The sequence below is a fragment of the Orcinus orca genome, chromosome 4 (assembly GCF_937001465.1).
Source record: "Orcinus orca chromosome 4, mOrcOrc1.1, whole genome shotgun sequence".
Lineage (NCBI taxonomy): Eukaryota > Metazoa > Chordata > Mammalia > Artiodactyla > Delphinidae > Orcinus > Orcinus orca.
Window position 1 is genome coordinate 21,881,777 of NC_064562.1, and position 15,377 is coordinate 21,897,153.

The window sequence follows — 15,377 nt, forward strand, 5'->3', positions numbered from 1 at the left end:
AGTAAGGGGAAGAAAACTTGTTACCCTAACATTTCCTGTCTGTACTCAGTCAGGAAAGTCCAACACGGAAAACAAACAACAAAAGAAATCATAATTCTGATTTCTTTCATCTCAGATCCCATCTAGTATATCAAGAAGTCCCAAGGTAGAATCAACAAGGACAAGTCCAATTCCCAGCCAATGCCTGATAGGACGCTCATGCTTAAAGGATCAGACAAAAGCCATCACCAACAAAAACCGCCAATAAATAATCCCACTTCTACACCAGCTCCTGACTGTGTACCTCTGATGCTCATGAGTTCAGAAAGAACAATTATTTCTGTTAGTTCTTTGAATGCGGTTTGGGGAAGTAGAATAAAGTAACGGTAGGGCTTCCCTGGTGGCGCAGTGGTTGAGAGTCCACCTGCCGATGCAGGGAACGCGGGTTCGTGCCCCGGTCCGGGAAGATCCCACATGCCGCGGAGCGGCTGGGCCCGTGAGCCATGGCCGCTGAGCCTGCGCGTCCGGAGCCTGTGTTCCACAACGGGAGAGGCCACAACAGTGAGAGGCCCGCGTACCGCAAAAAAAAAAAAAAAAAAAGTAACGGTAATAAAACGAACAGCCGGGAGGAGAAAAGCCAGCATGAAAAACAACAGCTGAAAAGGTTCACACATGCACACGTGTGTGCAAATAAGGATCATCCTATTTCATGTATCAAAACTGAGACACTTTTATAGAATATTGGCTACAAAAAACTAATAAGGATGAACTGCAACACTTTAAAAGGAACAGATATCAACAGAATCCTTAAACTTGTATTCTATGAGGTAAGTTTATAAATTACATATTACATAGGAAAAACTTCCTGAATTGATAATATTATAGTTGAAAATTTTAAATTCTCATCAGTTTATCACCTTCCAAAAAAAGAGTCTTTTGGCTGACAGTTTTCTGTTTCAATTTCCATCCAGGGTTTTGTGTCTTCATACAGGAGAAAACTGATGAGAGTGAGCGTGAGTTTGTATAAAAACTGGTACATTCTCAGATGCTAAGATGCAAAAATTAAAATGTGATGTTTAACATATTTCTGCAGATCATATGATTGGGAATAGGCTCTTACCTTCTCTCTCAGAACTTGAAACAAGTTTAGCAAAAATATCACACAAATAAGCAATGGTTCTCAAATAGTCTTAATGTGTGTGTATTCACAGGTTCATGAAATATAATAAAAATATAAAAATAATTTTATATTAATTTCGTTTAACTTTAATGAATTTTTCCCAACTCTAATATTAAAAACATTAAAAGAACTTAAATTTTAATGGCAAAAGTTACTGGTTTCCCTATTAAAAATTTTTGTTTTATTTTTACATATCTAGCATTTACAACTAAAGTACATTTTTATAAGAACTGGCATCTTGATGTATATGGGTCTGAAATGATACTTCATCTTTGATTTTTAATTTGAATTAATAAGACCATGATAGATTTTTTTTTTTATTTTACTTTTAAACCATTTTAGTGTGCTATTACATCTGTTCTAGTACTCTGAGTCACTTTGGTTTTAAAAACTACCTATTTATTTATGGTACCATGTCAAGAATTTCTTAATGTTAAAAAATACTGTATGTATGTGACGACGTAACAAACCAGAACAGTTCCTAGATCGGGGAGGGTTCGGATTAGCGTTTACTAAGAGGGCAAGAAGAACTGAACTTTGTACTTCAAAAGGAGATTTTGGTTTTATGAGGTGCTGGTCATATAAGTTGTTTATTTTTATTTCATCAAAGCCTGGCAGGTGTTTGCATTCCAATTTACCTTACAGGGAAGCTTCTTTTCTAAACATTAGTTTTTAAAATGGGTGATGAATTAATTCCACAAGAAATGACATTATAAACATTAGTTTTCCTTTGAGATAAAATAATACAAGCCAAACTTTCTGAAGTTAAGGGTGATGCATAATATTACAATTTGTTTTATGTTGTGTTTGTAAAGGTTCCCTAAAGTATTAAAATTCAGGCAATTTGTGTAAATTGCAAAAGCAGAAAACTGTGATGTTTGCTTAGTAGTATGTTGAGTTAGAATTCTTTTTTGAGGTGTATGTTATACACATAGCAAACTATTATTCAGACTTGCTCATCCTGTATTTTTTAAATAGGAGATACAGCATCCCAAGTCATTTTTCGTTCAGTTAGCCTACAAAGACTTCATCTCTCTCCCCAAATTCTCTCTTCCAAGCCTTCTTTGTCATCTACGTGCAGTTAAGGTGGAAATGTTTACAGACTTTAGTTTGTAAACTAAAAGTGAACTTAATTTCCATTGTGCCCTTACATCCACCATTGGCAGTAGCCAAAGCTAGCTTTATAGTCTAACAGGAGAGACCATGTTCTGCCATGATGAACCGTGGTGCTGCCAGTGGAGTTTTCTCCCCTTTTGATGGTTTTACTTAAGCTACTAAATGGATATACACAAGCAGTTGAGTTTACACTAAAACTATGAAATGGTATTTCCCGTCTATGTCCGTGCCTCTTCAAACTTGGATGTGTGGGTTTTTTTAATCATTTTTCACTTCCTTGTCAACCTCTTATAGTGTTCTAATGATGAGAGGGATTCAAATAAAACTAAATACCTTTGAATATCCCTTCCCCTCTCACACACTGAAGGCTGTGGAGGAACTAGACTATTTCCTGTTGCCAAGACATGCTTAGACACCAGTTTTCTTTACGCGGAGGCATGCTACCCCCGGCCTCACCCACACCACCTAATTTAAGAGGGTCCCGACCTCAACCTCTACTGAGACTTAAAGGTAAACTCTCCTCCCTCCAGGTTTTTTGAGCAGTTTTTTGGCATTTCACCAGTAGCCCTCATTTTTACACGTGCTGTTGTAAACTTCTTAAGGACAGGGATGACGTCTTGGTGATTTTTGTGCTTCCACCTCAACCCTGGCAGCTAGCCCACTGTCTGGAACAAATCAGGTGTTTAATGTCTGTCAAACTAAATGGAATAAAGGGTTTCTACTAGCAACAGCGTTTCTCATGCCTCAGTTGTGTAAGCTGGTTGTTTGTGTTTGGTTTCCTCTGTAAATATGTATGTTTATCACCCACCCAATAATTTAAATTATTTTTTTAAGTTTTGTTTTCTTTCCTTCAGATACTACCCCATGGCCAATTAGCTCTAGAAAATGTAGTTGCCGCCAACGAAATGATTATCCCAAACTCTGCCCCTGGTTATACTTCGCCAAACTGAAATTTGAATTTTCTCAATAAATTGGTCATGTCTGAAAAAATATATAAATTGTAAACATTAAGATAAAAATATTATCTAAGATTCAGGTCAATATTTTCTTTAAAAGTTAAACATAAATTTACCATATAGCTCAGCAATTTTACTCATATATTTCTACTCAAGAGGAATGAAAATATAGGTACAAAGACGTGTATGCAAATATTCATAGCAGTGTTATTCATAATAGTCAAAAATTGGAAATAATCCAAATGTCCATCAACTGATGAATAGATAAGTAAAACATGATATATCCACACAACAGAATATTACTTAGCAAGAAAGAGAAATGAAGCACAGATATATGGCTATAACATGGAAGAACTTCAAAGACATTATGCTTGGTGAAAGAAGCCACATACCAAAGATCACATATTATATGATTCCAGTTATATGAAATGTTGAGACAAGTAAAATCTATAGAAACAGAAAGCAAATTAATGTTTGCCTGGGACTGAAAGTGAGAAAGGAGAGTGATTACAAATAGGCAAGAGGGGGGACTTCCCTGGTGGTGCAGTGGTTAAGAATCCACCTGCCAATGCAGGGGACACAGGCTCGAACCCTGGTCCGGGAAGATCCCACATGCCGCAGAGCAACTAAGCCAGTGCGCCACAACTACTGAGCCTGTGCACCACAACTACAGATGCTGTGTGCCACAACTAATAAAGCCCATCTGCCTAGAGCCCGTGCTCCGCAACAAGAGAAGCCACCGCAATGAGAAGCCTGTGCACTGCAATGAAGAGTAGCCCCCGCTCGCCGCAACTAGAGAAAGCCCGTGCGCAGCAACAAAGACCCAATGCAGCCAAAAATTTAAACATTAATAAATAAATAAATAAATTTATTTTAAAAAAATGGGCAAGAGGGATCTTTTTGGAGTGTCAGAAATGTTCGGAAGTTGTATTATGGTGATGGTCGCATGACTCAATAAATATACTAAAAATCACTTGATTGTACACTTAAAACAAGTGAATTTTATGGCATGTCAATTATATCTCAGTAGGGCTGCTTAAAAATAATCTACTAAGGTACACAATCTAATATGAACAGATCTTAAGTGTACAACTCAGTGAATTTTAACATATGTATACACCCATGTAACCAGTACCCAGATCAAGATACAAAACTTTTTTAGCAGGCCAGAGTTTCCTTGTACCCTTTCCTAATCAGAATGCACCATCTTCCTCCACAAGAGTGGTTACCATTAACTTGTTCTATATCATCTGGATTCATTTTGTCTATAGTGAAACTACAATGTTTCTTTTGCTCAACATAATGTCTACAATATTCATCAAGGCTGAAGCTGATAGCAGTAGTTCATTCTTTTTTATTGTTGTGGAGTATTCCATTGTATAAATATTCCACAATTTGTTTGTAAATTCTTCTGTTAAAGAACATTTAGGTTGTTTCCAGTTTGGGGCTATTATGAGTAAAGCTGCAATGAACATTATTTTAGATGTCTGTTGGCAGACGTATGCACTCCTTTTTCTTGGGTACCTAGCTAAGAGTAGAAATGCTGATTCATGAAGAAAGCAAATGTTTAACTTGGGTAGAAACTGCCATAAGATTTTCCAAACTGTTTAAACAAATTTCCACTCCTACTAACAATGTCTAAAAGTCCCAGCTGTCCCACCTCCTCACCAATAGTTGGTACTGTCAATCTTTCTAATTTTAGCCATTCTGCTAAAATTACATTGTGTACATAGTGTGTAGTAGTATCCTGGCATGGCTAATTTGCATTTCCTGGATTAAGAATGAAATTGAGCATATTTGCATATACTTCCTGACCATCTGGTTATCTTCTCTGATGAAGTGCCTGTTCAAGGTTTTTGTCCATTTTTTAACAGGTTATCTGTCTTTTTTCTTATTGCTTTATAGAAGTTCTTTATTCTAAATACAAATCTTTTGTCAGACATATGTACTACAAATATTGTTCCCCAATCTGTGGCTTGCATTTTCTCTCTCTTAATGGTGCCTTTGATATACAAAAGTCCATAATTTTAATGAAGTCCAATTTATCATTATTTTCTTTCATAGTCTGTATTTTTTATGTTCTGTTTAAGAAATCGTCTGTGTATGCCAAGGTCATGAAGCTATTCTCCTATGTTTTCTCCTAGAAACTTTACTGTATTACCTTTCCCAATTGAGTGTGTGATCACTAATCAAATTAATTTTTGTATATGGAGTCACAGTTCATTTATTTCCCATAAAGATACCCACTTGATACAGTACTGTTTATTGATAAGACTATCTTTTCCCACAGGATTGCAGTGGCATTGTGACCATAAATCAGGTGACTATATCATACATGAGTCTGTTTCTGGACTCTATTGTGTTCCATTGTCCCATTTTTTCCTTGGCAAATGCTACTGACTTAATTACTGAACCTTGATAGTAATCTTGAGCGAGGGAAGATTTTAATGCACAATTTGTTGTAGAACTTTGTGAGCTGTTCTTGTAAGAGAGACAAATGCCAAAAATTAACTATTTCAAGTCCTATATGGCATCAAATACCCATTCTGAAGCAGATAATTTTTTTTAATCAGCAAAATGAAAACCTGAATATTTTTCACCACAAAAGGCTTATAAAACCTACAGGATCTCTTTATGTTAACTGCAGGTAGCTGTTGAAGCCCAGAATAAAAATGGCTTACCTGAGTAAGATAAATAGTGTCTTTGAACTTGCGTAATTGATCTGCACTTTGGGGGAGTTTGAAATGAAGCTCAGCCTGGTGAAGCATTTTATAGTTACCATCTGTGAAATGTTGTCTATGATGTGCAAATTTGCTTTCATAAGACCAGTCCTCTTTAGATGAAACCTTTCAAGTAAAGAATAAGAGGTTCAGATTGGGAAGTTAGGAGTGAAACTACTTTTCTCCATACTCCTGACAAACTTGAAAAGTACTACACACTGGAAAAGAGCTCGAGGTTTGTTGTGACTCTAATTTCACACATGTTTTTGCCATCATACTTGTTATTAGTGAAAGACTAGCCTTATTCAAACCTAGAAAGTTACATTTTGGTTTTGCCATCAAAAGTCTTGTCTCATCAAAACATTTTTCTTGGGGCTTCCCTGGTGGCGCAGTGGTTAAGAATCCACCTGCCAATGCAGGGCACACAGGTTCGAGCCCTGGTCCAGGAAGATCCCACATGCTGTGGAACAACTAAGCCCATGCACCACAACTACTGAGCCTGCGCTCTAGAGCCTGCGAGCCACAACTATTGAAGCCCACGTGCCTAGAGCCTGTGCTCCGCAGCAAGAGACGCCACCGCAATGGAAAGCCCGCGCACCGAAATGAAGAGGAATCCCCCCTCACCGCAACTAGAGAAAGCCCGTGCACAGTGAGGATCCAACGCAGCCAAATATAAATAAATAATTTTTAAAAAAAAAAACATTTTTCTTGTTTTTTTAAATATTTGTTATGTGCATTTTAAAAGGTCATTTTATCGAAGTAAATAAACTGTCAAAACTGAATAATGAACTGAAATCAACATTCTTTTAAAACTGTTAGTTCTTTAACAGTAATAAAATATCACTAGTAAAATGGTAAATGCTTAGCACTTGCTCATTTGCTTCTCAGTGATTACTAAATATATTTGATATATACACATGTTTAATTTTGATATAGTTGAAGATACAAACCAAACAATGATACTTCTTTCCCCTAATAATAACTCTTTTTTTTTTTTAACTTACAGAATCTTTCTTTTCCTTTGAGAAGCTATCATCAGGTCAAGTAAAAAATAAAAACAAAAATAAATAAATAAATAAAAACAAATACCACACAGGTTAGTAGTGTACCTTCTACAGGAGAAAAAAAAAAAGCAATAATTCTGGCTTCTAGGCCCTATGATTTAATGAACTGTTAGCATTTGACAAAGATATAAGACAATTGCTGGCTACATCTGAAAATATCAGAGTTTTAAGCCAAGTTACACAGACACTTTGAAAAAACATATTCCACTCCACCCTCAAAAAACCATGAAAATTAGGAAGCTTAATAATCCCTGTTCATAAAATATGACTTAGAATTCTCAGTAATCATGCAATGCACAGACCAATCACCTTAAAAGGAAAAAAGTTATTCTTTAGGAATTGATTTATACCAAAATATAAGCAACATACATTAGCCATATTTAATGTGGTAGTTTTTCCAAATTGTATTTAGTTTTCGAAAATGTTACCACCAGACAGTTTCGAGAACACCAATTACTTCTATTATTTATTTGAAACAGAGGTATAGTATTTACAGTCATCTTGTACACATTTGAGATGCGCAAACCTTTAGCAATAGTCTTCCCTTCTTTCTACGCTTCTTCCTTTTCAAAATCTGAAACACATCTCCTGGCCAGTCAGCCCTGTGGCTGCTAATAATTTGAATGTATCCCATAATCATAAACCTGATCTGTTATGTGGGAAGCTTTCTACCTTCTGATAGCTATGGTTTGAAATTCTTGTAAATTTCAGCTATAACAATGTTACCAGAGGAATTAGAAAGTGTCAGATAATGGGGCTTCCCTGGTGGCGCAGTGGTTGAGAGTCCGCCTGCCGATGCAGGGGACATGGGTTCATGCCCCCGGTCCAGGAAGATCCCACATGCTGCAGAGCGCCTAGGCCTGTGAGCCATGGCTGCTGAGCCTGCGCGTCCAGAGCCTATTGCTCCGCAACGGGAGAGGCCACAACAGTGAGAGGCCCAGGTACGGCGACAAAAAAAAAAAAAAAAAAAAAAAAAAAAAAGTGTCAGATAAGGCTCTAATTGCTTTAAGAATATTAACTCATTTAATCATCATAACAACCCCATGAGTGGGTACTATTATCACCCTATTTTACAGATGAGAAAACCAGGCACAGAAAGGTTAAGTAATTTACCCAAGATCCAAAGCTAATTAGTGCAGTCTAGCTTCGTATAAACCATGTGACTAGCATTGCCTATATTAATAGTAACAATAGCTTACATTTTATGGGCTCATCACTATGTGTCAAGAACTGTGCTAAGTGTTTCAACGTATTAATTAACTTAATGTTTACACACCATCACATGCACACATGCATACCTGCATGTGCACACACGTACACAAACACTCCTTGAAGTATCTACTACTATTAACCCCAATTTACAGATGAGAACACTGAAATTCAAAAAGAATGAATAATCTTTTCAAGGCAGTATAGCTAGTGTGTGGAAGTTCTAGTATTCAAATCCTGATCTGTTCATTCCAAAACCCAATCTTTCTATTGCTGTATATTGATGATCACCTGTTGAAAATATGATTATTTTTATGAAGAAGTAATGTATCCCAACCAGAGAAAGACATTTTAATATATTTGCTGAATGCATGAAAAAAAAAATGAAGGTTTTACGTAAAGGTTTTCTTTTCCCAACACCTACTCAAATTCTCCACTAAGCAATGTAGTTCGAAAAGAGGCAACAATCAAATCAAGGGTTCATAATAAACAGGACTTATCTTTATCTTTCCCTATTTTAAAATATAGTGTTTAGTATCTTTGAATGTCATCAGGCAGTTCACAAAAACATGGGAATTCCATTATTTTCGAGAGGTGAATAGAAATGCTTATAGATTTTTTTTAAAAAGGTTTAGCAATTCCTAACACTCATCTTCCTGAAATGTAGTGAAAAGAAAATAGATCAATTCTGGAGTCAGACAATAAGCCTGAATACAGATATGCTACTTACAATCTAGGGACATTGACAGAACTCTCACTATATATATATCAATATATATTGATTTCCCTCTGGGCCTCAGGGCTGGATTATTATTAAATGATGTACCTGGTACAGAAATCTGCTCAGTAAATATTTTTGCTTCTTTCATTCCTTCTTTTCCATTCTCAGCACTTGTTCCTACCTGAGTCAGGATACTGAACTGCATCTTCTTTCACTTTGAAACAACAGCGTTCCCAAAAGATTGGGCCCACAATATGGGAGCAATAAAAAAACAAGGGGTAGAACTAAGATTATGGCATTACTTATTAAAGTTAAAAATACAATATAACTTCCATGTAGAAGTACAGTTGTGTTCAGGTGGTGAGATTGAGGAAGATTTTTAAATTCTCTTAAAACTTTTTTTGTGGTTACTTCACACAAGTGATGCAGAAGGGGGAAAACTACATGATTATTTCAATAGATGAAGAAAAAGCATTTGACAAAATCCAACACCCTTTTATGATACAAGCAGGAATAAAAGGGCATCTATGAAAAACCTACAGTTAATATCATACTAAATGATAAAAAGCCTTTTCCCTAAAAACAGGAATCTCCCTGAGAAAAGGTTATCTGTTCTCACCACTTCTATACTGTACTGGAGGTTCTAACCAGGGCAATTAGGCAAGAAAAGTAAACAAAAGGCATCTAGATTGGAAAGGAAAAAGTAAAGTTACCTCTATCTGCAGATGACATGCTCTTATACATAAAGAATTCACACACACATACCCCAAAAAACAAAAAACCATTAGAGCTAATAAATAAGTTCTACAAGGTTGCAGAATATAACTTCAATATACAAAAATCAATTGTATATTTAGACACTACAATAAACAATCTGAAAATAAAATTAAGAAAATAATTCCATTTACAATAGCACCAAAAAATACTTAGGAATAAATTTAACCAAAGAAGTATATGACTTATACACTGAAAATTACAAAATAGTATGAAAGAAATTAAAGATGACATCACATGTTCATGAATCAGAAGACTTAATATTGTTAAGATGGCAATTCTTTGCAAACTGATCTACAGATTCAACACAATCCCCATCAAAATCCCAGCTGACTTTTTTACAGAAACTAGCAAGGTGATCCTAAAATTCATATGGAAATGCAAGGCACCCAAAACAGTCAAAACAATCTTGAAAAGAGGAACAAGGTTGGAGAACTGACACATCCAGCTTTCAAAACTTACTACAACAGTATAATAATGATGACAGTGGATACTAATATAAAATAGACATACACAATGGAACAGAACTGAGAATCCAGAAATAAACATTAACATTTATGGTCAATTGATTTTTGACAAAAGGGTCAAGAGAATTCAATTAGGGAAAGAATAATGTTTTCAGAAATGGTGTTGGGACAATTGGCTGTCCAAAACTGGACATCTACCTCACACCATACAAAATAGTTAACTCAAAATAGACCATGTAAGAGCTAAAACTAAAAGACAGCACAGGAGTAAACTTTTGTGATCTTAACTTAGGCAATGGCTTCTTAGATACAACACCAAAGCACAAGCAATAAAAGAGAAGATTGATAAGTAGGGCTTCAAAATTTTAAATTTTGTGCTTTTGGGACTTCCCTGGTGGCACAGCAGTTAAGACTCCATGCTCTCAATGCAGGGGGCCCAGGTTTTATCCCTGGTCAGGGAACTAGATCCCACATGCATGCCACAACTAAGAGTTTGCATGCCACAAATAAGGAGCCCACGTGCCACACCAAAGAGTCCGCCTGCCGCAACTAAGGAGCCCACATGCCGCAACTAAGACCCGACGCAACCAAAGAAATAAATAAATGAAATTTTGTGCTTTAAATGACACTATCGAGTAAGTAAAAAGACAACCCACTAATAGGGAGAAAATGTTTGCAAATCATATCACTATTTAAAAAAATACCATCTATATCATGGACATATAGATGGTATGTTTTTTGTAAGCTCTTACAACAAACTCTTACAACCCGATAACAAAAAGACAATCCAATTAAAAAGTAGGCAAAGGATTTTTGCCTACTTTTTATTTCTCCAGATATTTTTCCAAGGAAGATATATAAAGAGCCAACAAGCACATAAAAAGATGTTCAACATGATCAGCCATCAAACAAATACAAATTTCCTGTAAATGTAAATTTCCAGGGAAATGTAAAAAAAAAAACAAAAATGGGGAATAACAAGTGTTGACGAGGATGTGGAGAAATTGAAACCCTCATGCATTGCTGGTGGGAATGTAAAATGGTGCAGCCACTATGGAAAACAGTTTGGCAATTCCTTGGAATATTAAATATTAAACATAGAGTTACCATACGACCCAGCAATTGCACTCCTAGGTATATACTTAATAGAATGGAAAACATATGTTCACACAAAAACAGGTGCACAAATGTTAACAGCAGCATTATTCATAAGAGCCAAAAATGGGGAATAACACAAATGTATATCCGCTGAAGAACGCATAAACAAAATGTGCTTTATCCATTCAATGGAATATTATTCAGCAATATAAAAGAAAGACATACTAGTTCATGATACAACATGGATGACTTTTGAGAACTTTATGCTGGGTGAAAGAAGCCAGTCTCAGAAGATCACATATGTTATGATCCCAATTATAAGAAATGTACAGAACAGGCAAAATACAGACACACAGAGCAGATTAGTGGTGCCTAGATCTGGGATGGGAGGGACAGAGAGAGCGGGGAGTGACTGCTAATACAGAGGGTACAGTTTCTTTGAGGTGATGTAAATATTCTAAAATTAGATCATGGTGATGGCTGCACAACTCTGTGAATATACTGAAAACCATTAAACTGTACACATTACATGAGTACATTGTATGGCCAGTGAGTTATGTCTCAATAAAGCTGTTAAAAAAAAAAAACACAAGTCTGAAACAATCCATCTACAAAACGGAATCTTTAGGAATAGAGAAAGTGAAGTGTCACACTGAAAATCAAATACACCAACATGAAGAAAACGGAAGAGGAGGAAGAAGAGGGGAGAAGATAAAAGGAAAGACGTGACACGATAACATCAGACAAAGGTTTATTTATCACATTCATTTCTCTTATTGTAGCAAACTATCCAGTTCTGAATATCTGTAAGTAATAAAACAGTTGCAGGACACATAGAAAGTAGTAAGTGAGAGTAATTTTCACATGTGATAATAACTCAGCCTTCAGTAATCACCGGCTTCCATTTAATTTTTGAATACTCTTGACGGAACATAATTAAAAGCAATATAGAAAAGTTATAAATCCCAAATGATGACTACAAGAGTTCAGTACCCCAAAGGTTAAGGATAAAAAGTTCTTTTGTTTTTTTTGGTACGCGGGCCTCTCACTGTTGTGGCCTCTCCCGTTGCGGAGCACAGGCTCTGGACGCGTAGGCTCAGCGGCCATGGCTCACGGGCCCAGCCGCTCCGCGGCACGTGGGATCTTCCCGGACCAGGGCACGAACCCGTGTCCCCTGCATCGGCAGGCGGACTCTCGACCACTGCGTCACCAGGGAAGCCCTAAAAAGTTATTTTCTATTATCTTCTTCCTACACTTCCATTTAAATAAGAAGTGGATTTCATTTGACTTTCTGAACCACTGTTAAGGAAGTGACACACACCCATGGCCTACCATTCTGAATCACTGGGAAATCAAAGATGGCTTACCTTCTCTAATGTACTGAAGGAAGGCCAGGACTGATATCCATATTCAGATACAAATCGAGCTTTCGGGAAAATTTTCCAATTCCAGCAATCACCAACATAGTCATAAAAATGTACGTCACCATAATTCGGGTCATATGGGTTTTTAGAGAGCCAGCCTTCTGCAGTGGATTTAGCCCCATTTGTAGGACTGGATGTGATAAAAGGACGAGTCTGGTCTCCCTGAGTTCAGAAATAAAATGGTTTAAAAGATAAGCTTTTCACCCAGTAAAGTACAGATCACTTACTTCTTTAAAAGTACTATCAAGTTCCAGAAATGCCAAGTAGCTGATAGAAAAATAACAGAGCCACTTACCTTCTGCATTTGACAACCACCAGCAGCCTTCTGCTCTTTGCCAATCCTTCATAGCCTTTCATAATGAACTGTAGCTTATTCCTCACAGCAGCTGTTCCTAATTTTTTCAATCATGTCTTAACCTATACTTGACCTTCTACCATCGTGGGTAGTATACTGTCTGGTGCTGAATTTCTCAACCTTGGCACTAGTGACATTTGGGGCCTGATAACTTTTGGTTTTGTGTGTGTATGATGGGAGTGGGGGAGGTCCTATATATTCTAAGATATTGAGCAGCATACCTGGCTTCTACCTACTAGATGCCAGTAATACCTACCCACCTACCACGCCACCCCACAAAAAAAAGTCTACAGACATTGCCAAATGTCCCCTTGTACCTTGGGAACAAAATCACTTCCACCTGAGAAACAAAGGTCTAATGGTTTAGAATGGGCTATTGAGTCAGAGGGACATGAGTTTGAATCTCAAATTAGAACCTTATTGTTTTGGGACAGGTCTAAGCCTCAGTAGTCTTATCTGTAAAATGGAGATAATAATGGTACCTCCTTCATTGGGCTATTGTAAATGGTAAAAAAAAAAAAAAAAAAATGTGTGGAAGAGACGTCTAAGTGTCCATCAAAATTCATGTTCCCATTTCTGTCCCTAGAAAGTGGCTTGCTAACTATTTGCATCTCTGTGCAGCCACACTCTCATCCTCTTCCCCAGTTTGCAGGCAAAGGCCTAAGAGATGGTGGAGCTGGAAGATGGAAGGAGCCTGGGTCTCTAAAAGGAGGAGAGCTGCCTGCCCATCAGGAGCAGCCACTGTGTAGTGTTACTGAGTAAGAAAGAAACTTTTACTACGTAAACCACTGAAACTCTGTGGTTTCTTTGTTACAGTAGCCAATACATAATTACTTAATCTAGTGTCTAGCACACAGGGAGAACTCAAAATGTTTTCATTATTATTATCTCAATTGATGAACTTACTTCCTATTTCAGTGACAAGAATCATTCATTTAGCAAGTATCTGTCAAGTGTTTATTGTGGGTCAGGTTTTTCAGCCCCGCTGAGAGAGACAGAGGGAGAGATACAGAATCTATGGCATCAACCAGTATTAACGCATCAAATCTCTTTTGAGCATTTACTATGCACCAGGCATACAGCTTCTTCTATACACTGGAGGTTCAGCAGGGAACAGACAGACATGCCGACTGACCTCTTAAAAGAGTAGACTGAAATCTAGTGGTGGAAGCAGATGCTGAGCAAGTGATTGTAAGTGTGATGAATGTTTTAAAGGATAAGTACAGGGCTCTTTGGAAATACAAAACATGTAGAAGGCCAATAAGGCCTCTCTGAGAAATAGATTTTCAGAAAATAATTTTCTCAGCTTTTCCCCATTAGGTCTCACTTTTTCTTGGTATAACCACCCATTTTTTTCTCTTCTCATTCCTTTTCTGTCATAGGGGGAAAAAAACCTTATTCTTTTCCTTTGCCAGAGTCTCTGTCTGTCCTCTGGTCATCTTTTGATTTCACTTTGGAATTAAAGCCAATAAATTATCCTCCACTCTTAGAAATCTCTCCACTGTCCTTTTCCCTTAGCTTAAGGGCTCCCCGCATCCTAATTTTAAAAAAGTCCCTCGATCCCTTGGAGCCCATCAGATTTCTTTACCACCCATTCCTTCCTCAGCCCCTAACACTCAATTCCTGATCATTCCACTCCACTAAAATTGTTTTTGGTTTTGTTTTTTCATAAACTACCCATGGACTTCTAGTTCCCAAATAAAGCAAGAATCCCCACACTCTTCTCTCTCTGGTGAGCAATAAATGACCTGTTTACCACCCACAATTTCTGAAGTTCTCCCCACTCGTGACTGCTTGTTCACTACTCTTTCACATTCTGGTTTCTCCAAACCTTTCTGATAATTCCTTCTCCAGTTCCCCTCTCCATTCTTAGATGGACGTCACTCTCTTCAGCCTCTCCTGTTCTATACCTTCTCCCAAGGCTGTCCCTCTCACCAATGTTCTGATTACTCCCAGACTGCTTCACCTTCACATTTCTATTTCCAATAGCCAGCTCCACATTTCTACCTGGCTTGTCCTGCCCACATCTCAAATCCAATCTTTCAAAGCAGAATTCCTTATTTACTTATCCCAAACTTATGTGACTATGCTTCGTACCTTCATTAAAGGTACCCAAGTAGGAATCATCTTCAATTTCTCCCTCTGTCTCTCTCACCTCCCACACTCAGTTGCTCTGAATCAAATTTTTTTCCATCATCTCATTTCAAGCCCCACTACCTATGACCTATATGACCTTGAGCAATTAATCTTTCTAACCCTCCCATGTCTTATCTCTAAAATAAAGATTATATTTCTCACATGCCAGGGTGCTTGT

The 15,377-nt window shown here is 37.2% G+C and overlaps 1 protein-coding gene across 9 annotated transcripts in view; it reads right to left on the reverse strand.

Annotated features, from left to right (window-relative positions):
- The window catches only part of MANBA (mannosidase beta), a 144,897-nt gene that overhangs the window by 57,951 nt on the left and 71,569 nt on the right, over window positions 1-15,377 (reverse strand). For 8 of the 9 annotated variants that reach the window (XR_007476922.1, XR_007476921.1, XR_007476918.1 and 5 more), the window contains 2 exons: window positions 12,652-12,870; window positions 5,913-6,077 (listed from right to left, as the gene is read on the reverse strand). Coding sequence is in view for 1 of the 9 variants with exons in the window: in XM_004263572.4 (XP_004263620.2) it covers window positions 5,913-6,077; window positions 12,652-12,870 (384 nt within the window). In the remaining 8 variants the exon portion in view is untranslated. The remainder of the gene's footprint in view (window positions 1-5,912; window positions 6,078-12,651; window positions 12,871-15,377) is intronic. The other variant, XR_007476923.1, reaches the window with a different exon arrangement.